We start from the raw sequence: 26,647 nt of genomic DNA, 5'->3' as shown, positions 1-26,647 counted from the left end.
TGAAATTTGTGCTAATAGGATAGATCCAATTGTCATTCCATTAGAAAACTAAACAGGAAACATTTCTTCTATATTCTATGCAACATAACAAAATTATACATAGAGATTATTCAGCTAAATAAAGTGATAATGTTGATATCAATAGAGTGGTATTCGTTAGTTCTTTCTATGTCTAGGGGCTATGTCATACATGTATGACACATAGGGACCTTATACATATATGAATCATATATAAAGAATATCTACATGAATCTATGTACAATTGTATCGTCTGCAAAGTACCACTGTATCCATCATGGATAGAGAAGCTGAAGCTCTCTAAAGACCCTGCAGCTGGGAGGTGGCAGAGCCAATGGCAGCCCTCAGCCCGATCTGCCCTGACATGGCACTCCTGCCATTTCTCACCACGAACCCTTTAAAATAACGATGTGTGGGACCCTTGGCTGAGAGACTTCCCTTTTGGGAGTCAGTCTGAATGTATGATGATAAAACAACTTTTGCTTTATACAACCTTCTGGTTAGATTCAGGCACCAAACAGGACACTTCTTTGTGGCGCTCCAAGAATCTTTCAAATTCTTCATCACCAATAACAAATCTTTCTGCTTCCCTTAGAGCATCTTCTCCACAATTCTCACCCTCAATTAAGAGGCACTGGAACACCTGAAAGGCAATGGTAGCATTTGCTTTGCAGAGAGCTTCCATTATGTTTCCCCCCAAACCTCAGTCCCCTTTTACAAGCTTTATTTCTTCTGAGTAAAGAAGACTCTATGAGCTGAGGAACATTCTAGAGAAATATTACTTTGTGGAAATGAAAGCTAGCCCTGACATTTAGGAATATGCTGTTAGAAGCACAAACATCCTTAAAATATAAACTTTCAAAAACTTGTCTAGATTATGTTTGATTGAGTCTTATAATATTTTCTGACAACAAAATAATGGGTATTTATTGAAAAAATATAAACTATAAAAGAGCATAAAAAATAAATCATGTGTAATCCCATAACCAAGAAAAACACATTTTAAAAACATTGTTTTCTCTGCTGATTTTTTATAAAAGCCTCTAGTGTATGTCTGTTTTTCGCTTAAAACCTAAGAACAGTTTTTCAAAATCATTAATACTCTCTTTTGACAGTCTTTTAAGTGAACAAATGTGTCTGTATGATTGTGTAAAGTGTATTATTCTATACATACTACCATCGTTTGAAAATAAAATTCAGTCCTACAAAAGGCAAGAAGTGAAGAGACTTGCCCAAGGTGACAAAGGGTGACAGCTAACCCAAGACAGAGCCAGGACAAGCCCAGATCTAAAGGGTTTCCACGGAAAGGATTATTCTACACAGAATTTCACTAATATCATCATCTGAACCATTCAGATGCCACTGTAGTCAGATGAGAAGGAATTGTCAACACTTCAATGTTGCCTTTTTTGCTCACTCTTTATTTTCCCTTTCTTTTGTGCTCCTCGGTCTTTTGATATTTGCCTCCACTGTCCCCTTTGCTTTTTGCTTTCATGGTTTCTTCCTTAAAAGACTGTGAGCATCTTGGGAGGGATCATCACCCATCCCCATGCCCCATTCAGGCTCAGGGTATGGAGAGGCCTGGCAGGGAGGGAGTGCCCTTCCATGTAGGTTTGAATCATGAGCAGACTTGACTATCAAAGAAGACATACATCACAGGCATTTTTTCCCAGGGACTTTGACTCCAGAATCAGCCAGCTAGAATGGAAGGGCCTCTGTAGGAGAAAACCAAGCTGTAGGAGCTGAAAGGGGAACAATATTGAGGGCGTGGGATTGGGCATGGAAGAGTAGAAGGAGCTCCCTCCTGCCATGCTGCTGGAGCAAGCCTACAGGTCACAACAAAGCCTCCCAATGAGTAATCGTATGCTCAGTGCTGTTGTCCCGGGGACACGGCTGGTGACACCTTCCAGCCCACAGCCTCATGGTGGAGGAGGCAGCCTCAGGAAACCAGGTTCTGAGTGCAATGTACGATTGGACTAAGAACAGGCACCTGATCCAGGAGCATCAATTTACATCAACTGGAAGCCTGCATATATCAACAATCTGGTTTTCCAAACAGGCAGAAGCTAGCCTTCCACCAAAAGAGTCAGGATCTTGATGGCAAATCTAGAGTGAATCAGATGAATGGAAGCCGGTGTAGGAGTCAAAATATCTGAGAGAAAGGCCATGAGATAGGAGAACACCAAGCTTGGGGAAAAAATACTTACACATCTGAAAAAAGGACGCCAAAAGACAGCAATGAGGAAACAGTAACAGGAAACATGGGGCAGAGGAGAGAGGTGGGGACAGGAGACGGGCAGGCAGGAAAGTCTATGTCTCTAAGGTAGCTTAGCCCTCCCGCTGGAGCCTCTGCCTTCCTGGTGGATCGTGGTCCTGTTTTTCCTATCAGACCTCTCTCTTTAGCTTTTCTCCAGTTCCTTCTACACCTGGAAACGAGGCTGATATTTCATGTCCTTATACACGTAACCAAAAGTTCAAGTTCAACATACCTATTAAAATTTTTTCAAAGTAGCATCTCCAGCTTCCCCTAACCCATTTCCACATATTACGGGACAGCTTCAGGAAAATGCTAGAATATCCCTTTCCCTCCTCCCTAACTCTATCTGGAATGCTGACATGGGATTAAAAGAAATAGCCAAGGCAGCTTTGAAGGAAAACCTGTTCTTTGTGCAGGCAAGCCCTCTAGTCTGGATGTGGCTTTCTTCTTCAGGTCTTTGCTACCTATGAAAATTCTTTCCATTTTTCAGAGCATAGCCAAATGCCTCCTCCTATACGAAGCCTTCCGCTTCAGCTCAGCCTCTTTTGCCATTTCACGGTATGATAGCACACATAGCTTTCTATTATGTGACTTTTCCCACATCTCTTTTTGTGTGTTTGTGCTAGCACTGCGCTCTGCATCTTACCTTTCATTGCATCTATGCTGGGCTCCAGACACAAGCGCTGGATGGCTATACAAGAGTCCCCAGGACTGCTTGTTAGAAATATATGTTTGTGTAAGCCCTCCCTGCTATGCTTGCCTTCACCACAGGCCTTGTTTCAGGACAGCAGGTATGAGGCCCAAGAAACTGCTTTTAAACAGCCTCCTGAGTTGACTCTGACAAGCAGTCAAAGGTAGAAACCTGGGATTTTAGTCATGCATGTCTGCACACGGTGGGAGCTGCATATATGGAGTTGGCTTGCATGTGTGTGGACTTCAGGCTTTTAGTAGCTGGTAGTGGTGCCAGCCCTAAAGCATGAATCTGGGAGTAAAGGTCCCATTTTGCTACAACTTGGGGATGACTTTACCCCTAATGTCTTCTAGGAATTCACTGCATCAGAATTTATGAGGAACCTGTATCTGTCCATTCATAAGCCAAGAGTTTTAAAAAGAAATGTAGGCTTTCTATGAACATATTATTCCAAACATTTCCAAGCACTGAGCATATTTTTTTATGTTTATCCTCACAATATTTCCAAAGGAAATCATTTCAAGTCTTCAGAAACGGGAAGTAAGGCAAAGAAAAGTACAGTTTTAAGTCTAACAGAGCTGAAAGACCAAGAATCTGACTTCTGGACTGGCTTGCGAGGTTCAGAGTTCTCTTGTGTCAGTATTATTTTCAGTTTCATTGAAAATAGTCATTCCTGAATGTTTTCTTGAAGGAAATCAGCAAAAGCGACCTTGTGTACTTACTTTCCAGCGGACGGGGTTTAGTGCTTTGATCTGTTCCGTCATGTCCTCTTCCACGTTGAAACGATTAATGACAGAATTTATCTTGAAAGCGACTCTATAATCCCTACACCACGTCCTCAGCTTTTGAAGGTTTTCCACATGGTTCTTCTTTCCTTGGCCACGGCCAATAAGGACATTGACTTCCTCATCAAAGCTGTCACAGGAGACAGCGAGAATGTCCAAATATTCACCTGAGGGAAAATGATCATTTTTAAACTTTTCTATCCAAGCACCAAGCCCCTCAGGCTATTATATCTCTTGTGATAAAATATATGTTGTTTTAATTTTTAAAAAGACACTTTTCCTTATACCCACGAAACTCACTGAGATATGAATTATACTTTCTTCTTATGTCAAATAAACTTGAAAAACTAAATATATATGTAAAATAAGGATGCAAATACTTAGTTGATTATTTGAAAACTCTGCACATGTATATGTGTGAGCACTTACTGACATATTTAAATATATCAGGTTTTTCATTTATTCCTGCATACAAAGTATGTAATTTCTGAGGCAGGTAGATATATTTGGATGCCTATAGACTTATTTATGAACAGTTACAAATTTACTTCTTTTTCTTTCCATCACACAGATAAAATTGCTCTGCTGAAGATCCCTAGTATTTTTGCTAAGTTCATCAGCTTCTTCCGGACATCTCCTTAATAGTTGATTCATCATCTAAATATTTAGAAACACTCTATGTGATGTCAATGACAACTGTGTTAGATGCCAAGAAAACCAAGAGAAAGGGAAGCCTGGTGTGGGAATAAAGTGTAAACAGACCCTCCTTGCAACATGGTATGTGAAGAGCTGTGATAGCATGTCATTTCGGGAGTACAGAAAGTGTTCACAATTACCTTCGCTTTGGTTTCCGTCACACTAGTTTCTGCTCCACCTCTCTTATTACCCCTCCAGTTCCACTTATCTCTTAAGTACAGTCATTCTCGATGGCTGAGTCACTCCTTGCAGTTGATTAAGTCAGAGTTTTCCTAGTTTTGTGACTTTTTAAGAGTTGACTGCTTTTCTTAAAATTACTTTCAAATTATAGAAGCTGGAAATTCCAAAAACTCTTTAAGCAGCTATCTTCTAATATTACAAAAGGAGTCATTTTGACTCCTATTTTAGGCCAATTTTATTTTATCCATATGTAACATATGCCCTCAAAACATCTAGCATAAACCGGAGCCAGAATAAGGCAACTGTCCATGATTTAAAACAACTCGAAACATTCTAAAAATTGATCTCAAATAAATTCCTAATGGCATATCACATTGTGAAAAGGCAAGTCACTGAGCACCTGATCTCCAAACAGACCAGAAATTAAGTTCAAAACCAAAAATGCAGAGACTTATCAGTTATGCAAAAGTCAAGACAAGTCATCTGAGGATCTGTAAGTCAATTGCTATCTTCTGCCCCCCTTCCAACTTTTGCTGTATGTCCATGATAACTATCCTCCTGTTCTCAGCTTTTCCTTGCCAAAGCTCTCGGGAAGAAAGATTTAATGGAGCAGATCTGTTTGCTCAGTCCCTATATCTTTCCAGAACCCGGAACCATGGTGGAATCTGGGCCAACCCCTGCATATATGGCGACTACAATATTCTACGTATCATTGGTGAGGTGTATAAACCTGGGGCAATGGAGCATGTTAAATCAACTTGTCAAGACTTCTCAGGATTGTTTAGCCAGATCCACGACTTCCTTGGTTGCATTGTTGGGGTCCTGAGTTTCAGTTCCAATAGCTGGTTACATAGAAGCATGTGCGTAAATGACCAGCCCTGTATAAAGCCTCAGACTCTAAGACTCAAATGGACCTTCCTAGGCAAACACATTCCAACTATGTCCCTGTAGTTCACTGCTAGAGAGAAAGTACAACCTGTGAGGCCTGGGATGGAGAAGCACTCAGGGCCTGTGTCTGGACTCTCTGGACTCTGGTGATATATATATGTCATTACCCTGCTGTTTCTGTTCTGTATCCTTGACTCTAATAAACCCTAGCCATGAGTATAGCTGGCTATTGAGCGTTGGAAGTCCTTCTAGCAAATTGCCAAACTTGGCGAGGCAGTGGGGTTCTAAAACAGCTCTCTTCATCCACTCAAGCACATGACCCATCCCTGACCCATTGAGCCAGAGGTGGAAAATTAGCAGCTTATGGGCCAGATAGGCATCTGTATACATTTGTTCCTCACAATGCCTAAAAGTATTTCAAATTATTTACAAATGTTTATAATTGTATATTTTTGATCTATGTTTAATAATTTGAGGATCATCCAAATTATCTTGCTGTACAAAAATCAATGAAACCTCCTAGCTGGCTCTCCGCCCATGCACTATAGGAATAGGGCACAGTGCTTCCCGTCCTCCAGTCTTTGTGGTTTCCTATTGTCTCCAAGCTGCTGACAGTGACTTTTCTTATATGCTTCTAAATTCACTAATTTATACCACTTTCTCCCACAAGCCTGAGAGATTTGACCTGGACGTGCGGCACTGTCCCTGATCTGTACACCACAAAGACACCCTGGATGACTGATCTTAGAGGAAGGGCATTGGCTGGGTACCCACCCAGAAAATCCCGCCAGGTACTCTCCATCACACTGCTTCCTCAGTTTCTTTTTTCTCTCTCTGAGTATGGTTCCCAAAGTTCACTTTTCAACTCAGACTGCATGTGTGACAAAGTGCCTCCCTTCACTACCGTTTCGGTTTTACACACTGCCTTGTAGGCCTTTCCTGATTCACCTGCACCTGACACCTTGACTCTTCTCTACCTTCTTAACCCTTATCAGATGGACCCTCCAACCCACATCCACAGCGTCCCTCCCCCACAGTCCATGTCCGCACCATCACAGATGGTGTACCAGAGATGTCTCAGCAACATCCTCAACAGATTATAAATGCAGCTTCTCTTGGAAAGACTTCAAGTCTCGAACAGCTCATATAAACAAGAACAGAGAATTTTACTATAACAGGTTACACCTGTTTCCCAACATGACAGTCCATATAAGAAGAGCTAATGTTTTCCAAGCCCTTGCTAAGTTTCAAGCACTGCTCTATGGACATGACATCTGCTGAAAACTGCGAGGAATCTCAGCAGACTTAGAATTCAGCGGTTCTTAATTCTGGCTCCACGGTAGAATCCCTTGGAGCTCCCCATATTGGCCAATCCACACACCACGAGGTTCTGATACAATTAGTCTATGGATCCAGTCCAGTCCCAACAGAGATATTTTATTACAAAGCTGTCAAATGTGTTAATTTTCCTACCTAGTGTCTAAACTAAGGCCATAGATCTTGTATTTGCTAAATTGCAATGTACAAGATAGTCATCTCAGTAATAAGGTCTATTATCTAACTTGCCAAACTTGTTTACTGAGAGCCCTAAGGAAGTAAAACTGCCATAATGCCGTGCACAGCTTGAAAAGCGATTAGAGTTAGCAAGATTAGTTTTTCCTCCCTTCCAGTTCTCCTCAGCAGGTCTGGCTGAAGGCCCAGGATGGAAGGAAATACAAGAACCAACAATAACAATAGCAGTAAGGAGAGTGCCATCCCATGAAGCACACCATAATTCTGGAACCACCTCTCCCGGATCAGGCTTCCATTGCTCACGATGCTCACGCTGGGCAGCTGCAGCTCTGTTTTGCAGAACTTCACCAACTTGCCCAGGTATTCTCCCCGGTCGTGAAGAAATGGCTCTCCACCTGAAAAGTTGATCTTCTCCATACCTGTGCAAGGTGATACATGAATTTTACCACTTCACAAATATACATTATTATTTTAATAGCAAAAGTAATATTTTCTCAATGTAAAAAAAAAGAAATAAAATTTTCTCATTATCTTCCCCTCCCCTAACCCTAGTTCTCAACACCAATCCCACCCAATGGGAATAGCGTATGTTTAATTCGGGGTCTAAACAGGGATGCAGGGAATTGGTTACACAGATGAACAGAATTGCTCAGACACCAAAGGGTACAATGAGGCAGCACCAGGATTTGCAAAGCAGAAAGCCATATCCCTGCCATGTGGCGTGACTGTCCACAGGCCAGCTGCCAGCCTGGGAATAACACTCCTCTTCACTCTGCGTTTCCCATCCCCACTCCTTGTCCTGGATTCCGTGTCGCCCTCTCTGTTGGGCTACTCCCTTATTTTAGAAAATCCCTTTACAGGCTTCCTGAAAAAAATGTAAAAGCAGGAATCTGGAACTTATATTACTGGAATATTGGAGTTTCTAAATTTAACTACTATTTTCTTATCATCTTCCTTTCTATATCTATCCTGATTTTTTGGTCTCATTTTGGCAAGACTTTGCCTTTTCGTCTTTCTATTAAGATTTTAATTTTAGAAACCCCATTTTTAGTTCCCCAGACACTTCCATATTCTGACTATTCCTTTCCAGGCATTCTATTCTTGTTTCATATATGCAATTCTTTCTCTTATCTCTCTGCAATTACTAGTTATAGTTTATTTTGGAAGTTTTCTTCTTCCTACATCCTCTCTGGGTATTTGTTTTGGTGTCTGCCTTTTCTTTTGATGTTTTTATTTGTTCATTTAAATTTCAGTGTGACACAAAATAAGTGAATGGAATTTATGTGATGAAGGGAGGGGCTGGTCCAAAGGAGGGTTTCACTAGAGAGAGACAGAGAGGTAAACCGGTTTATTCACAGAAAAACCTCCAACTGCTAATATCCTTGGTCTTTACTTTGGGGTCATTTTGTTTTCTCAGAGAAGAACATATGTCTCTTGCATGTGTTACACACCCACCTGCCTGCATTCTAGGAGGATGGAGTCTATGCGTTACACATCCACCTGCCTGCATTCTAGGAGGATGGGGTCTACGTTTACACATCTGTCTGCCTGTGTTCTAGGAGAATGGGCTTGTGCGTTATACAGCCACCTGCCTGCATTCTAGGAGGAAGGATCTATGCGTTACACACCTGCCTGCCTGCATTCTAGGAAGATGGGCCTTTGTGCCATACACCTGCCAGTCTGCGTTCTAGAAGGACAGGCCGATGCGTCATACACCTGCCTGCCTGCATTCTAGGAGAGTGAGCCTGTGCAAACCTCTTTTTGGTCTCTCTTAATCTGTATCTGGTCTCACCATACATCACCCAAGGTAATATGGTTAAAGCTTTCAACCCTTAAATAACCCATGGGGAAGGAATTATTATCTGGTTTTTAGTGCACGAATTGAAGTGAAGAAAGGTTAAACAACTTGCTGAAGATCATAAGACAAGAGAAAAGTAGAGCTAAGGTACATGCCTAGATCCAAAGCCTGGAGTCTTTATAAGTAGAGAAGCCTCCAGGCTGGTGTGCCTGGAACAGTTTTGGTTTATAGTAAACAAAACAGTATCTGTGAGTTTTAGTGCCCCCTTTCACGCTCAGACGTCTCTATGATTGGACAGTGAGACATTATACCACCTATTTATGATCCATCATGCTGGGAGGCAGCTTGAGTGACGCTCATTATAACCCGAAAACCAAATAAAACATAATTACCTAAGTAGTGTGGTGACGTAGTGGCAGATAAACTGTAGAAAGTAAGACAGGGGCCTGGCCAGTGGCACAGAACTGCTAACAATTTTGAGGACTATATTTAGAAGGGATGGAAGAATAAGGAAATGGAAGGAATAGAATTTAGAGGCATAGTTAAGATCTTAGACAAGGAGTAATTGATTTACAATAGTGTTAACATGCACGAGTGATCATATTACAGCCCAGATCTGATGCTCATTATTTTTAATTCTATTCAGTCTTTCTGAATAGAATTTCAAAACAGTTTAAAAGCCAGAAAAGTAAATAGTATATTTTAGAAGCATCTTTAGCCAGAATAGTAAATTTTAATTTTAAATACAATATATAAAATATATATTAAAATTTAAATTTCAATGTAAATGTAAACCTTTAATTACCACTGACAGAGCAGGAACATCATCATCTCAGACAAACACCACCACTTCAAGTTCCAGCTCCCTTTCTAGCCTTATGCATTTTAAGGAAGTCACTTCTCTTCTAACTACAAGCAGCCAGAAAGAGCAGACAGTAAAACACAGATAAGACAGCTCGGGCACAGAGGGAGGTTGAGGGAAGTCTCGTAGGTAACTGCCAAACTTCATTCTCATACAATGGGCCCCAGTAAAACAGTGGGCCTTAATAAGCACATTCGTTTCTCTTCAGTGCTCTAAGATAGGGAAGCTAAAAGCAGATTCAGGGTGGGTATGCCTGCAGCTGCAGGAAGATGTAAGGTAACAGACACACAACTCTCATTCCCAGATAAACACAACAAAGAGAAACAGAAGCAGTCTAAGCCTCTAATAAACTTTCCCACCCTAAATCCTTAAAACTCTTGGTCTGTAAGAGAATGGGCTCTGACCTAACTCAGCCACAAGCCCCTATCAGGTTTGTTTTCTCTAAAATAAACCTGTCCTTGACTGTGGAGCCACATTTTGTGATTCTTTCCTCTTTCTTTAATTCCTACATCCAAAAAAATAGGTTTCTTCCATTATGTAGAAATCTCTCTTACAGGAAAATACAACCTACATTATCCTGTAAGCATTTTAATTAACTTTGGTTTTATTTACTTAAAACAAGAGGATATAATATAAAAGTATTAATTATAACTATTAATAATTTATCTTTGGGGGGGCAGAGCAAGATGGCCGAATAGGAACAGCTCCAGTCTTCAACTCCCAGCGCGAGCGACACAGAAGACCGGTGATTTCTGCATTTTCAACTGAGGTACTGGGTTCATCTCACTGGGGAGTGCCGGACGATGGGTGCTGGTCAGCTGCTGCAGCCCGACCAGCGAGAGCTGAAGCAGGGCGAGGCATCGCCTCACCTGGGAAGCGCAAGGGGGAAGGGAATCCCTTTTCCTAGCCAGGGGAACTGAGACACACAACACCTGGAAAATTGGGTAACTCCCACCCCAATACTGCGCTTTAAGCAAACAGGCACACCAGGAGATCATATCCCACACCTGGCCGGGAGGGTCCCACGCCCACGGAGCCTCCCTCATTGCTAGCACAGCAGTCTGTGATCTACCGGCAAGGCAGCAGCGAGGCTGGGGGAGGGGCGCCCGCCATTGCTGAGGCTTAAGTAGGTAAACAAAGCTGCTGGGAAGCTCGAACTGGGTGGAGCTCACAGCAGCTCAAGGAAACCTGCCTGTCTCTGTAGACTCCACCTCTGGGGACAGGGCACAGTAAACAATAACAAACACAGCAGAAGCCTCTGCAGATGCAAAGGACTCTGTCTGACAGCTTTGAAGAGAGCAGTGGATCTCCCAACACGGAGGTTGAGATCTGAGAAGGGACAGACTCCCTGCTCAAGTGGGTCCCTGACCTCTCAGTAGCCTAACTGGGAGACATCCCCCACTAGGGGCAGTCTGACACCCCACACCTCACAGGGTGGAGTACACCCCTGAGAGGAAGCTTCCAAAGCAAGAATCAGACAGGTACACTCGCTGTTCAGAAATATTCTATCTTCTGCAGCCTCTGCTGCTGATACCCAGGCAAACAGGGTCTGGAGTGGACCTCAAGCAATCTCCAACAGACCTACAGCTGAGGGTCCTGACTGTTAGAAGGAAAACTATCAAACAGGAAGGACACCTACACCAAAACCCCATCAGTACATCACCATCATCAAAGACCAGAGGCAGATAAAACCACAAAGATGGGGAAAAGGCAGGGCAGAAAAGCTGGAAATTCAAAAAATAAGAGTGCATCTCCCCCAGCAAAGGAGCGCAGCTCATCGCCAGCAACGGATCAAAGCTGGACTGAGAATGACTTTGACGAGATGAGAGAAGAAGGCTTCAGTCCATCAAATTTCTCAGAGCTAAAGGAGGAATTACGTACCCAGCGTAAAGAAACTAAAAATCTTGACAAAAAAGTGGAAGAATTGATGGCTAGAGTAATTAATGCAGAGAAGGTCATAAACGAAATGAAAGAGATGAAAACCATGACACGAGAAATACGTGACAAATGCACAAGTTTCAGTAACCGACTCGATCAACTGGAAGAAAGAGTATCAGCGATTGAGGATCAAATGAATGAAATGCAGCGAGAAGAGAAACCAAAAGAAAAAAGAAGAAAAAGAAATGAACAAAGCCTGCAAGAAGTATGGGATTATGTAAAAAGACCAAATCTACGTCTGATTGGGGTGCCTGAAAGTGAGGGGGAAAATGGAACCAAGTTGGAAAACACTCTTCAGGATATCATCCAGGAGAACTTCCCCAACCTAGTAGGGCAGGCCAACATTCAAATCCAGGAAATACAGAGAACGCCACAAAGATACTCCTCGAGAAGAGCAACTCCAAGACACATAATTGCCAGATTCACCAAAGTTGAAATGAAGGAAAAAATCTTAAGGGCAGCCAGAGAGAAAGGTCGGGTTACCCACAAAGGGAAGCCCATCAGACTAACAGCAGATCTCTCGGCAGAAACTCTCCAAGCCAGAAGAGAGTGGGGGCCAATATTCAACATTCTTAAAGAAAAGAATTTTCAACACAGAATTTCATATCCAGCCAAACTAAGTTTCATAAGTGAAGGAGAAATAAAATCCTTTACAGATAAGCAAATGCTTAGAGATTTTGTCACCACTAGGCCTGCCTTACAAGAGACCCTGAAGGAAGCACTAAACATGGAAAGGAACAACCGGTACCAGCCATTGCAAAAACATGCCAAAATGTAAAGACCATCGAGGCTAGGAAGAAACTGCATCAACTAACGAGCAAAATAACCAGTTAATATCATAATGGCAGGATCAAGTTCACACATAACAATCTTAACCTTAAATGTAAATGGACTAAATGCTCCAATTAAAAGACACAGACTGGCAAACTGGATAAAGAGTCAAGACCCATCAGTCTGCTGTATTCAGGAGACCCATCTCACACGCAGAGACATACATAGGCTCAAAATAAAGGGATGGAGGAAGATTTACCAAGCAAATGGAGAACAAAAAAAAGCGGGGGTTGCAATACTAGTCTCTGATAAAACAGACTTTAAACCATCAAAGATCAAAAGAGACAAAGAAGGCCATTACATAATGGTAAACGGATCAATTCAACAGGAAGAGCTAACTATCCTAAATATATATGCACCCAATACAGGAGCACCCAGATTCATCAAGCAAGTCCTTAGAGACTTACAAAGAGACTTAGACTCCCATACAATAATAATGGGAGACTTCAACACTCCACTGTCAACATTAGACAGATCAACGAGACAGAAAGTTAACAAGGATATCCAGGAATTGAACTCATCTCTGCAGCAAGCAGACCTAATAGACATCTATAGAACTCTCCACTCCAAATCAACAGAATATACATTCTTCTCAGCACCACATCGTACTTACTCCAAAATTGACCACGTAATTGGAAGTAAAGCACTCCTCAGCAAATGTACAAGAACAGAAATTATAACAAACTGTCTCTCAGACCACAGTGCAATCAAACTAGAACTCAGGACTAAGAAACTCAATCAAAACCGCTCAACTACATGGAAACTGAACAACCTGCTCCTGAATGACTACTGGATACATAACGAAATGACGGCAGAAATAAAGATGTTCTTTGAAACCAATGAGAACAAAGATACAACATACCAGAATCTCTGGGACACATTTAAAGCAGTGTGTAGAGGGAAATTTATAGCACTAAATGCCCACAAGAGAAAGCAGGAAAGATCTAAAATTGACACTCTAACATCGCAATTAAAAGAACTAGAGAAGCAAGAGCAAACACATTCGAAAGCTAGCAGAAGGCAAGAAATAACTAAGATCAGAGCAGAACTGAAGGAGATAGAGACACAAAAAACCCTCCAAAAAATCAATGAATCCAGGAGTTGGTTTTTTGAAAAGATCAACAAAATTGACAGACCACTAGCAAGACTAATAAAGAAGAAAAGAGAGAAGAATCAAATCGACGCAATTAAAAATGATAAAGGGGATATCACCACCGACCCCACAGAAATACAAACTACCATCAGAGAATACTATAAACACCTCTACGCAAATAAACTGGAAAATCTAGAAGAAATGGATAATTTCCTGGACACTTACACTCTTCCAAGACTAAACCAGGAAGAAGTTGAATCCCTGAATAGACCAATAGCAGGCTCTGAAATTGAGGCAATAATTAATAGCCTACCAACCAAAAAAAGTCCAGGACCAGATGGAGTCACAGCTGAATTCTACCAGAGGTACAAGGAGGAGTTGGTACCATTCCTTCTGAAACTATTCCAATCAATAGAAAAAGAGGGAATCCTCCCTAACTCATTTTATGAGGCCAACATCATCCTGATACCAAAGCCTGGCAGAGACACAACTAAAAAAGAGAATTTTAGACCAATATCCCTGATGAACATCGATGCAAAAATCCTCAATAAAATACTGGCAAACCGGATTCAGCAACACATCAAAAAGCTTATCCACCATGATCAAGTGGGCTTCATCCCTGGGATGCAAGGCTGGTTCAACATTCGCAAATCAATAAACATAATCCAGCATATAAACAGAACCAAAGACAAGAACCACATGATTATCTCAATAGATGCAGAAAAGGCTTTTGACAAAATTCAACAGCCCTTCATGCTAAAAATGCTCAATAAATTCGGTATTGATGGAACGTACCTCAAAATAATAAGAGCTATTTATGACAAACCCACAGCCAATATCATACTGAATGGGCAAAAACTGGAAAAATTCCCTTTGAAAACTGGCACAAGACAGGGATGCCCTCTCTCACCACTCCTATTCAACATAGTGTTGGAAGTTCTGGCTAGGGCAATTAGGCAAGAGAAAGAAATCAAGGGTATTCAGTTAGGAAAAGAAGAAGTCAAATTGTCCCTGTTTGCAGATGACATGATTGTATATTTAGAAAACCCCATTGTCTCAGCCCAAAATCTCCTTAAGCTCATAAGCAACTTCAGCAAAGTCTCAGGATACAAAATTAATGTGCAAAAATCACAAGCATTCATATACACCAGTAACAGACAAACAGAGAGCCAAATCAGGAATGAACTTCCATTCACAATTGCTTCAAAGAGAATAAAATACCTAGGAATCCAACTTACAAGGGATGTAAAGGACCTCTTCAAGGAGAACTACAAACCACTGCTCAGTGAAATAAAAGAGGACACAAACAAATGGAAGAACATACCATGCTCATGGATAGGAAGAATCAATATCGTGAAAATGGCCATACTGCCCAAGGTAATTTATAGATTCAATGCCATCCCCATCAAGCTACCAATGAGTTTCTTCACAGAATTGGAAAAAACTGCTTTAAAGTTCATATGGAACCAAAAAAGAGCCTGCATCTCCAAGACAATCCTAAGTCAAAAGAACAAAGCTGGAGGCATCACGCTACCTGACTTCAAACTATACTACAAGGCTACAGTAACCAAAACAGCATGGTACTGGTACCAAAACAGAGATATAGACCAATGGAACAGAACAGAGTCCTCAGAAATAATACCACACATCTACAGCCATCTGATCTTTGACAAACCTGACAAAAACAAGAAATGGGGAAAGGATTCCCTATTTAATAAATGGTGCTGGGAAAATCGGCTAGCCATAAGTAGAAAGCTGAAACTGGATCCTTTCCTTACTCCTTATACGAAAATTAATTCAAGATGGATTAGAGACTTAAATGTTAGACCTAATACCATAAAAATCCTAGAGGAAAACCTAGGTAGTACCATTCAGGACATAGGCATGGGCAAAGACTTCATGTCTAAAACACCAAAAGCAACAGCAACAAAAGCCAAAATTGACAAATGGGATCTAATTAAACTAAAGAGCTTCTGCACAGCAAAAGAAACTACCATCAGAGTGAACAGGCAACCTACAGAATGGGAGAAACTTTTTGCAATCTACTCATCTGACAAAGGGCTAATATCCAGAACCTACAAAGAACTCAAACAAATTTACAAGAAAAAAACAAACAACCCCATCAAAAAGTGGGCAAAGGATATGAACAGACATTTCTCAAAAGAAGACATTCATACAGCCAACAGACACATGAAAAAATGCTCATCATCACTGGCCATCAGAGAAATGCAAATCAAAACCACAATGAGATACCATCTCACACCAGTTAGAATGGCGATCATTAAAAAGTCAGGAAACAACGGGTGCTGGAGAGGATGTGGAGAAATAGGAACGCTTTTACACTGTTGGTGGGATTGTAAACTAGTTCAACCATTATGGAAAACAGTATGGCGATTCCTCAAGGATCTAGAACTAGAGGTACCATATGACCCAGCCATCCCATTACTGGGTATATACCCAAAGGATTATAAATTATGCTGCTATAAAGACACATGCACACGTATGTTTATTGCAGCACTATTCACAATAGCAAAGACTTGGAATCAACCCAAATGTCCATCAGTGACAGATTGGATTAAGAAAATGTGGCACATATACACCATGGAATACTATGCAGCCATCAAAAAGGATGAGTTTGTGTCCTTTGTAGGGACATGGATGCAGCTGGAAACCATCATTCTTAGCAAACTATCACAAGAACAGAAAACCAAACACCGCATGTTCTCACTCATAGGTGGGAACTGAACAATGAGATCACTTGGACTCAGGAAGGGGAACATCACACACCGGGGCCTATCATGGGGAGGGGGGAGGGGGGAGGGATTGCATTGGGAGTTATACCTGATGTAAATGATGAGTTGATGGGTGCAGCACACCAACATGGCACAAGTATACATATGTAACAAACCTGCACGTTATGCACATGTACCTTACAACTTAAAGTATAATAATAATAAATAAATTAAAAAAAAAGAAAAATGCTGCAGTGAGCATGGGTGTGCAAATATCTCTGAGGCCCTGCTTTTAATTCTTTTAGTTATATACCCAGAAGTAGAGTTACTGAATCATATGGTAATTCTATTTTTAATTTTTTTGAGGAACTGCAATACAGTTTTCCATAATGGCTGTACCGTTTTTTATTCCCATCAACAGTGCACAGGCTTCTAATTTCTCTACATTCTTACCAACACTTGTTATTTTCTGTATTCTTAAAATATACTGTCCATCCTAAAATATGAAGTGATGTGAAGTGGTATCTTATTGTAGTTTTGATTTGCATTTCCCTAGGTGATTAGAAATGTTGAAAATCTTTTCATATTCTTAATTTCATTTGTATATCTGTTTTGAAGAAATGTCTTTTCAAGTCCATTGCTCATATTTTAATTACATTGTTTTTTGTTGTTGAATTGGAGAATTTTTTAAAATATAATTCATATAATTATCCCATTTCAGATATGTGACTTGCAAGTATTTTCTCCCATTCCTTGGGTTACCTTTTCATTCTGTTGATAACGTACTTTAATAAACACAACTGTTTATTTTGATTAAAAAAAATTATCTTTTATGACACAATACATGAACATTCACTTGTTTGTGCCTTGTACCAACTTTTGAGATTGGTTTATCAGTTATCATTATTATCTAAAGATAATTTTAAAGATCATGGAACTGATACTCAGAAAAGCTAAATGTCTTGACAAGTCTAGAAAATGTTAGAGCAGAAACTCAAACCCTGGCCTTCTGAATGAAAGTCGAAATTTCACTCGACATGTCTCCTTATTCACTCACTCATGCATTCATTCATTTATCTAAAACATTTCTTAAGCCTCTATTACATTCTAGATATTCTGCCAGGCATGAAGATACACAGGAGGGTAAAATTCAACCTTGGAATACAATTTCTTTGAGGAACCAGATATTTAAAAAAAAAAAAACTGAACAAAATAGTACATTTTAAAAAGCTGCAAGACACATTTGTAGCAAGTGCCATGAGTTCACAAGTGAAAAGTAAAGGGCATAATTATGGCTGCAGAGAACCAAGGAGAATTCAAAGGAGCTTTGAAAGTTCATCAACAAAGATTTGAGGACAGACATTCTAGGAAGAGACAACAATATGACCATTGTCTTAGCGATTTTGGTGTTTGGAGAAAATGAGTGTGACTGTTTTGTGAAATTCATCAGGATGCACACCCAGAATATGTGTAATATGGTGCATGTATGCTATGCTTTCGTTAAAAAGTTAAACAAGGAGGGAAAGAAGCTAGAGATGTTGCTGAAGTTACTAGCTGAGAAGGTACTCTAAGAAAGACAGGAAGACAAGGATGGAAGGAAGAACAGATCTGGAGTGGAAGATGTTGCATTCGAAGGTCACATGCTGAGTACTCTCCAAGATGCTGCCAGTTACTAACGTGGTGATACTCAGTAAGCATTCTTGAGAGCTAAGTCCTTGACATATTTGCCAAAAAAATTGTAAGGCTTCCTATTAAAAGAATATACACAAACTCAAATATAAGATTCAACCGCTGCTGTTTTTACGTCAAAGTTTTTGTTTTTGTTTCCAACTTTCCTAATTATTAATAACTGTTTCCAGAAAACCCAAATTCATTAGTGTTGTGGGCAAACTCAGAAAGTGGTACAATCTTCCCAAACCGCCTCTTTCCAAACACCGAGTGTAACAGGGACCTGCCCTTTGCATAGACCCCTGCTCACTTCCAAGTGGCAGGAGGGACAGGTTTGCTCCACAAATCCCCTGCTCCAGGCCAACTCTGGGATTTAGGAAGGACTAGGTGCCCACTCCAAAATTCACTGAATTATTTTCTCCTAGGACAACATGCTCACCATGCAATGGCAAATGGTGACCTTGAGTTTTGGAGAAGCTCACCAGCTTGTGTGTGCCCCCAGCCCCTTCTCGCCTTACCCTACTGCCGAATGGTTGAGAATCCTGATTTCTGTCTGGGACCATAGACTCACCAGCTTCCTTAAGCAAAAGCAATCCTCTCTTTGCTTCCTCAAGGGGCAGCACAAAGGATGTTTTGGCTGTGTGGAAACAGAAGCCGCATTTGTAGTTGCACTGGCGAGTGAAGTGATAGTTGACGCTGGTTGGGGTGGTGGACAGAGGAGGGTCCTCTTCCTCCTCTTTGGTCTCATCTGGCTCTCTCCAGACCAGCTGCTGCTTTGTCCTCTTGGAAGCTAGCAGCCAGGTTGCCCTCAGCCAGCAGAACAGCGGGACAAGGCTCCTCCACAGAGAGCTCAGAGGTTGCCTGAACACACTCAGGAGCTTCCCAGCAAAAGCAGCAGGCGTGAGTACCCACATGGTGGCAGACGCCCGGAGCACAGCAGTCCCTGTATGCCGGGGACTCTCTTTATATAGGGGTGGAAATCAGCAGTCTCTGAGCAACCTGTCATGGGGAGCAGGACACACCTTCTTTGACCAACACTCAGTTGAGTTAGAGTTTCGATTTTTCACACACGAAAGTGAAAGTTGAAACAGGGCCAAGACTGAAGTCTAGAGATCGAGACCAGCATTCCTGGTTTCTCTACTCACGGCTGCCTCAGACCACTTGTATTATAACAGTCTCTCTAGCTTGATGTAGTTACAGATGAGGATAGCAGTCTCTATCAATATCTAGCTTTCTGTCTGATAGAGATAGACACAGGTGCATTGATCAGCACGCTTTGTACTTGTTGCATTGCTTTCTCTTGACATAGCCAAGTAATAGTTTTTGCTCCATCATAGTGGGGGGGGGGTCCTCAGGAAAAGTTTCTTTTTAGAGCCAAATAATAAACAGACTGATTGGCTGGTGGAGGATGAGTACAGGATCATTCACCTCAAGACCCCTTTCAGATCACAGTAAAAACGCATGGAACAAAAATTGAATTTATGTCTTAGTCCATTAGCTATTCAGCCTAATGTATGCAAGGTGACAGTGTTAGAATTTAGGTATTTACATCTTCCTGTATTTTGATATCATTTTTTATAGATGCTTTTAGTTAGAGGAAATCCAGTGCTTTTCTAAGATGCTTCCTAGTTGGTGAGAATTACTGCGACCCATCGTTTATTTATCTTTACAGTTTTCTTAGAAAGCCTTGTTGACCTTTTTACTGAAATCTTCCTTTTAGCCGTCTTTCATCAGAGCTGTGTGTGTGTGGTCTTGTGCTTTCATGACACCTGTAGAAAGCTGGAAGAGTCCTAGTAGCTGAACTTCCAGAGCCACAAATCATGTAGCTGGGTGACTTTGAGTAAGTGACTTCATTTCTCTGGATTTCCATTTCTTTATCAGCAAAGCCGCATATCTCATGCGATTTTTGTGCAGAGTAAAACTGCCAATTTTTGAGAAATCCAGAGAAATGAAGTTTGCCTGGCAAACTTTAAGTGTTCAGTTAGGGATAGCTCCTGTTATTCTGATACTGTCATATTCTGAATTGAAACAGAAATGACTTATTTTACTTAAAATAAAACATTAAACATGTTTAACTTAACATTTAACATCTGCAAAATTGTCTGCTTAATGATTACCAAATATTCAACAGTAGCTATATCTCAAGTCCTTGAAATCTCAGCCCAAAGTTTCTTAAACTCTCAGGCCATGGTCTTGCACAATTGAAAATCACTTTTTGCTAGATCTCACTTCTGCATACACGTGTGATCATGAGAGGCATACAGGTACCTGTTAAATTTGAGTCAAATTCTTTTGGGTTAACTTGGTTCCCCTTTCTGGCTGGAGAAAGTTTGAAATCTCAAAGGTTAGGTCAGCACGATTCTAGTGGGGGTCTCTTGCAGGCATCGGTTAAAATAGGCTAGGAAAATCTTAAAGAGGCGCCAAATGCTTAGCCCAAACATGAAGAGGATCAAGACTTGGAGGGTGGCATGCAGAAGGAACCCTACTGCAGCGGAAGCCAGCTGGAAATACCTGGAGATCAGAAACTTAACCTAGGGAGTACAGCCAGGAGGCTTTTTGAAGGTGTTTTTCAGAGATTTGGCTAACCTTAAGATCTTACATGTTCCCAATTCAACCTGCCTGGAAGTATTTACCCTGCAGAAAGTGGCAGCAGCAGCGCAAACATCACTCTGTGCAGGGAGGAGAGAGTCTAAAGCAATGTGTTTGTCTAGGACCACACGAGCAAGGGAGTCTATGGACCTCTGTTGCACTCTGATCGCTTGGGTGGTGGAGCAGGCAATTCTGTGAACAGTTCAGGAAGGGTTTCTGATCATTTATGAATTCCAAGCAGAATCTAGTTTAAATTGGGACCCAAAAAACCTTCCTAATCTAGCTCCTTCTAGGGTTAACTCTTCTAGATGAATTATATCCTTGAGAGCATCAACAACTATTATTTTCATAATCTAAGGAGTTATCATCAGTGTTGGATTATAACTGTTAGAGAACAGGGTAGGTAGTGCTGGTGGGGATAACTGAATAGATGGGAATTTGGGAAAAGGTATTTCCGTGGCAAAATCTCCTGGTGAGGATAACTCAAGTATTATTTCTCCTTTCTGGGAGAATAAAATACGGGCCTGGAATATTTCTAAGAAGTCCCTTCCTAGGAAGTGTGTGGAAGCCCGAACGAAAACAACTGCCCATGAGGGGTACTAGTTGGAAAAGGATAGGTGAAGATTAGGAACCATCATAGGTTGGTTGGCTACCCCAACCATCTGGATGAATTCAGAACCCTGGGGAGGGTCCATGGAAAGCATGCTGGGGTTAAGGATGGACAGAGTAGCCCCAGTGTTGACCAGAGCTCTGATGAGTTTTCTCCAATCTTAATACCTAATTCCCCTAGTTGAGTAATTCGAGTAGGGGAAATGTCCTGAGAGGCTCTATAGTTCTGCTTGAGGGAAGAGGGCTGGTAAACTTTATCAGGATTTAATTGTAGCCAGATATTGTAGGAAATTAGGAGAACTCAGGATCCAGTCCAGTCTACAGGTAGAAAACCAGAACTTGAAAACAGGGCACAGGGCTTTAACCTAATAATAGGTGCATGTTAGTTTTTCTTAAGAACATGACTTTTTCCTCCACATTAATCATACAGGAACTTTCAGGTTTTAGAACCTCTAGAGACTAAGAAGCCAAATCAAGGCAGGCTTTAGATTTTACTTAGGGTCTTAAGGTTATTGGGCCTACCAGGAAGTGACAAGTTTTATGCATTCACTATAAGGCTGGGAACTCTTGAAGCCAGGCATTTTATGATCCTTCTTAAATATGACTTTTCAGTCAAAGCCTAGTAATATAATCAGTATTTCCAATAGTATCCTGCTTATAAAGGGAGAGCAGATGTTTACTGAACTTACAGAAATACAGTAAGAATGCTCACAAATAGTGTCTGAATTTTGGAGGACTCAAGTAGGGAGAAATGTAAATGCTTCCACTTGTGTTCACAAAAGTATACTTCACCAAATTACTGTAAACTATAGCTAATGAAAGAAAAATTTCTTGAATCTGAAAAAATATTTTAGAACCAACATTTTAAATAAAAGTCATAAAATTATCCTTATCAATTACTCACTTTCAGTTATTTGTTTTCCTTAATTTTAATTAGTAATTTTGGGCTATAGCTGATTGCAAATGCTACTAGGGAAGAATTTAAAACAATAATTGTGGAGGAGAAAAATCCAGAACAGCCATGATCAAAACTCTGATGAGAGTTTACAAGGAAATTGTTAGAAAGAATGTAGAAATAATTGCAAGAAAATTTAAAAGAAAATTAAGATATTTTTGTGGCACACAATCATTTAGCAAAACAATCATACTCAAGACTGATAACACATATTATGATATATTAGTCAATTCTTGTATCGCTGTAAAGAAATACCCAAGATTGGGTTATTTATAAGGAAAAGACGTTGAATTGGCTCATGCTTATGCAGGTTGTACAGGAAGCACCATGCTGGCATCTGCTTGGCTTCTGGGGAGGCCTCAGGAAACTTACAATCACGACGGAAGGAAAAGTGGGAGAAGATGTCTCACATGGCCAGAGCAGGAGCAAGAGAGAAAGATGTTGGTCGGGGGGAGGTGCTACACACTTTTAAACAATTAGATCTCACAAGAACTCACTATCCTGAGGACAGTACCAAGTTGGTACTAAGCCATTCATGAGGACCTGCTCCCATGATCCAATCACTTCCCACCAGGTTGCACCTCCAACATTGAGGTTTACAATTTCACCATAAGATTTGGCTGGGGACACAAACCTAAACCATATCATATAACATCTCGGAATTTTAAGATCTCATGCAATCTGGAACACATATTAGTAACATATTTATATAAATATAACTTAAAGGGAGTTAAATACCATTTCTCATTTGATATGCCTCCCATATGATTTGCCAAATAAGTCTAATCATTTAGTATCTCTACAAGATCAAAGAGTCCTAATTTAGGGTTTTGGTATTGAGGAAACCTGCCAAAGGTGTCAAAAGGTTCAAAATACTTGATTATATATACAGAATCATATATCACTGCTAAATAAACAAAGCGATAATCAGAAGACTTCAAAAAGAATACAGATTTACATGGATGTGAAAATCCTACCTTTTTCAAAAGTTCAGTTTCCCTAAATAATGAAAAGCCTAATAAAAACAACATGAAGCAAAGGAATTATCTCAGTAAAACACAGACTCTTAGCTTACTAGACCAGTTATCTAATAGGTAAAGGGGAAACAAACCTCCTTTAGTATGACTGCTTCTCCTTATGGAAAGCCCATTCGCATAACCTGAAAGTGAAACCTGATGCAAAGGGTATTTGAATTTAATCAGGCACAGAAAGAATGTATCCAGAATTCTAAGCGTATGCTATTATAGAGAAATGTAAACAAGAAAACTAGTACCTTGAACATGGAAATCCTTGGTTCTTAGGAACAACATAGGAAGCTTCCTGGTTACATGGAACAATTCAGACACACCAAGAAAAGCCAAGAGTGTAAAATCAAGTTATAATGAAGGAAAACTTTGGTTTTCTAGAACTTCAAAATAAACATTTTAGCATCAGGCCATGACAGCAGTGTTAGAACCAGAGAAAAAGTTACAGGAGATGACAAAAAGGTTGAAGGAGATGGTTATCATGTGGCCATGCAAAAAGAATTTACCTTTTCAAGGACCAAGAGAAAGAGAGCTGCATTTACAACCTGAAAACAGGAAAATTATATAGATCTCAGGAGGAAATATGCCAGAAACAGAAACTGTTTGTAGTTTAGAGGATTACTATTAAGGGAACAGATTTGCAAATTAAAAATTACTCTTGCAATTTTACTAAGACCAAATCAGTATTTTAAGAAAACCTTGTTTTAATACAGGGGACCAAACTTTAAAGTTCTGTATCAGTGTATTTTTAACATCAAAGTTTAATCCTGAGAAAGACTCATATACAATTTCTTTTCAATTGTAGCCAACCTGCTTGCACAGAAAATTGCTTTTATAAACTTTCTTTTCATGCAGCTTATGATTTACTTAGACCTGATCTCTGAAAGTTGCTCAGTGTTTTTAGCCCTTTTGTTAACTTCTAGCCTAGGATTTGGGTTATAGAGTCATCACTCTATCCTGGGCTCATTTTATTAATTCTTATTTTCTGAGCTTATCATTTATTTTGCAATATTCACTTTTACGAATGTGGAATTGTTTGTAATATTCTCTTTTGTGCATCCTTTTCAACTTGTGGTTCTGTCATCTCATTTATTCCTATTCTGATTTGCATTTTCTTTCTTTTTCCAATTGAATAAACTACCTAGAAGCACATCTGTTTAAACATGTTTTCAAAAACTAAGCTCTTTTTCAAAATGTTATTTTTTCATTTTATTATTTATTAATTGTTATTTATATTTTTAATTCTCCCGTTCCATTTATTTCTTTCTTAGGAGCAGAATGGCTAGAAAAGTTTCATTTTCTCTTGTTTAATACTGTAAATGTTGAAGATTATGGCTTTTCCTATGATACAGCTGTGCTATTCATTCATTTAAGGACACCTCTTTGAAGTATCTTCCCAGCCTGCAGCTTCTCTCCTTTCCACCTGCAAGCGTGGGCTGCTACAGACACGTTTAGCCAATATAAACATCCAGCTGTGGCTCTCAGAGTCTTTGTCCTACAAATTTGAAGGGGCTTGAAAATCTAACAGAAATGTTTCTTTATGAACGAAGATATATCTTCAACATCTTCAACACTTATATAATATTGACTAAGCCCAGATACTGCAGTGTTTTTAACTTTACATCTCTTTGCAGGGCAAAGGTAGGTGAAAAATAGGAAAACCTAAATTAAAAAAAGATAGGACGCTTCATTTGGCAAACTGTATGTCAGGTTTTCTTTCAGTTGGAGGCTCAGAGAAAAGTTAGGAAGAAGCTAGTCTTCCTACTTACCCTCTAGGTGCTCCGTGGTGGGAGCTGAGCACTGGCAAGTGACTGTGGAGTGTTAAAGTCCGAGGATACAAATAGCCTTGGTGGGGGATACAGGAGAGGCTACTAACCCAGATATGTGGAGGGTTATAGGCTATGTCATGTCCCCCAAAATTCATATTACAGCCCTAATCCCCAGTTCCTCACAGTATGACTTATTTCAAAATAAGGCTTTCAATAGGTGATTACATTAAAATGAGAACATTATGGTGGGCCCTAATCCAGTCTGACTGGTGTCCCTCCCAGAAGAGGAAATTGGACTTTCAAGGAGACGCCAAGGATGCACGTAAAGAGGAAAGGTGCCGTGAGAACACAAGAGAGAAGGCGGCCATTTGCACGCTAGAAAGAGAGGCCTCAGAAAAAGCAAACCCTGATGGCAACTTGATCTCCAACTTCTCTGGCCACCTGAACTTTGAGAAAATACATTTTCTATTGTTTAGGCTGCCCAGTCTGTGGTATTTTGTTATGGCAGCCAAGATAGACTAATACATCCAGAGAGGTGGATGGCATAGGGAAAACGCCCAGCAGGCTTGAGGATGCAGTACTGTCTTAGAGAAGAAAAGGGAGTGGCTGGGAGACTCTTACTTTCATACACTACATACACGTGAAACCATTCGCACATGCTAAACGTCCAAAAGTGAAATTCCTGATAAATTATTCTATTCTCCAAGAGCTAAAAAATTTTAAACTCCTAATTCTTCTTAGCCTATGAACCCACACTCCAACCACCAATCTCTAGTTCACATTTGTTAAAAGTACTTTTTTTCAGAATTAAACATAATCCCAAGTTTAAGTCCAATATTCTTAAGACATAAAAAATATAACTGCTTTCAGCTCATCTAATGTTTTCAATCTTTGTCTCAATTCTAAATTTTTGAGAGAGTTTCCCTGGAGAATATTATCCTTTTGTTTGTTTTTGGTTTGTTTGACATCATTTTTAAAAGCCATCAGTTACTGAGTAAACACAGAATAAAATATCCACATAACTGGGCAAACACTGTTACACTGTCGGGCAGTTACACTGTTGGGCAGCAACAGTGCTGATGCTGGACTGTGGCAGGCAGAGGGTGCTATCCTGACACACTTCACCTTAGTGCAGGAAACTTCAATTTGGTGGATGAAAGGCGATTTCGAGGTGCCAATCTGGGCGACACTTCCCAGTTGGAGTCAGCAAAAAGGAGAGGGCAATTCCAGGAAGAGGGAAAAGCTTGTACACAGGTGAGTGGGTGCACAGGTGAGTGAGTGAACAAGTGAGGTAAGATACAGGAGAGGGAAGAGCCAGAACTGCGCCCTGTTCCCGCAGGAAAGCAGCTCTGCAGGATTAGAGGGGCCCCCGGGGACGCGTGGTCAGAGCTAGGAGTTGAGGTCGGGGAGGGGGCCCACGGTCTGCAGGGCCTGGTCAGTCATCCAAGGGCAGTAGTGTGCCTGCACGTGGGCGTTTAAGAGCCAGTTACACCGGGAAGGGACTTCTCTGTCCCTCTGTCCCTCGCGCGTGCACCCCCACCCCCTCCATGCACCCGGCATATGCCGCAGAGGAGCAACTCAAACCAGGGTCGGGACCGCCAGCCATCCGCAGAACGCACACGGAGCTACCTTGGGGCCGAGGACACAGGGCCTCATTCGGTGTCAGCCCCGGGAGCCTGCGCTTGGGGACCGCGCAGGCCGGCGGCGCCGCGCACCTGGGGCCCCGGGGCCGAGCGTTTGCTCCCGAGCGC

At 40.8% G+C, this 26,647-nt stretch overlaps 1 protein-coding gene and 1 long non-coding RNA gene across 3 annotated transcripts in view; one reads left to right on the top strand and one right to left on the bottom strand.

Annotated features, from left to right (window-relative positions):
• LOC105486548 (uncharacterized) overlaps positions 1-5,406 on the top strand; it is a 32,043-nt gene extending 26,637 nt beyond the window's left edge. The window contains exons 3-4 of the long non-coding RNA XR_003019124.2: positions 4,323-4,528; positions 5,272-5,406. This is a non-coding gene — a long non-coding RNA (uncharacterized lncRNA). The remainder of the gene's footprint in view (positions 1-4,322; positions 4,529-5,271) is intronic.
• LOC105486547 (radical S-adenosyl methionine domain containing 2) overlaps positions 1-26,626 on the bottom strand; it is a 34,240-nt gene extending 7,614 nt beyond the window's left edge. Inside the window, exons 1-4 of one of the 2 annotated variants that reach the window (XM_071076175.1) lie at positions 26,526-26,626; positions 7,285-7,446; positions 3,689-3,918; positions 512-661 (exon numbers count right to left, since the gene is read on the bottom strand). In XM_071076175.1, coding sequence (XP_070932276.1) covers positions 512-661; positions 3,689-3,918; positions 7,285-7,444 — 540 coding nt within the window. In that variant the 5' untranslated portion in view covers positions 7,445-7,446; positions 26,526-26,626. Of the gene's footprint in view, positions 1-511; positions 662-3,688; positions 3,919-7,284; positions 7,447-18,520; positions 18,979-26,525 lie in introns of those variants that run through there. The other variant, XM_011749452.3, reaches the window with a different exon arrangement.
• Positions 26,627-26,647: the final 21 nt, after the last annotated feature.

The sequence above is a fragment of the Macaca nemestrina genome, chromosome 13 (genome assembly GCF_043159975.1).
Source record: "Macaca nemestrina isolate mMacNem1 chromosome 13, mMacNem.hap1, whole genome shotgun sequence".
In the NCBI taxonomy this organism is placed as follows: Eukaryota; Metazoa; Chordata; class Mammalia; order Primates; family Cercopithecidae; genus Macaca; species Macaca nemestrina.
This window is presented reverse-complemented; position numbering and strand designations above follow the sequence as displayed.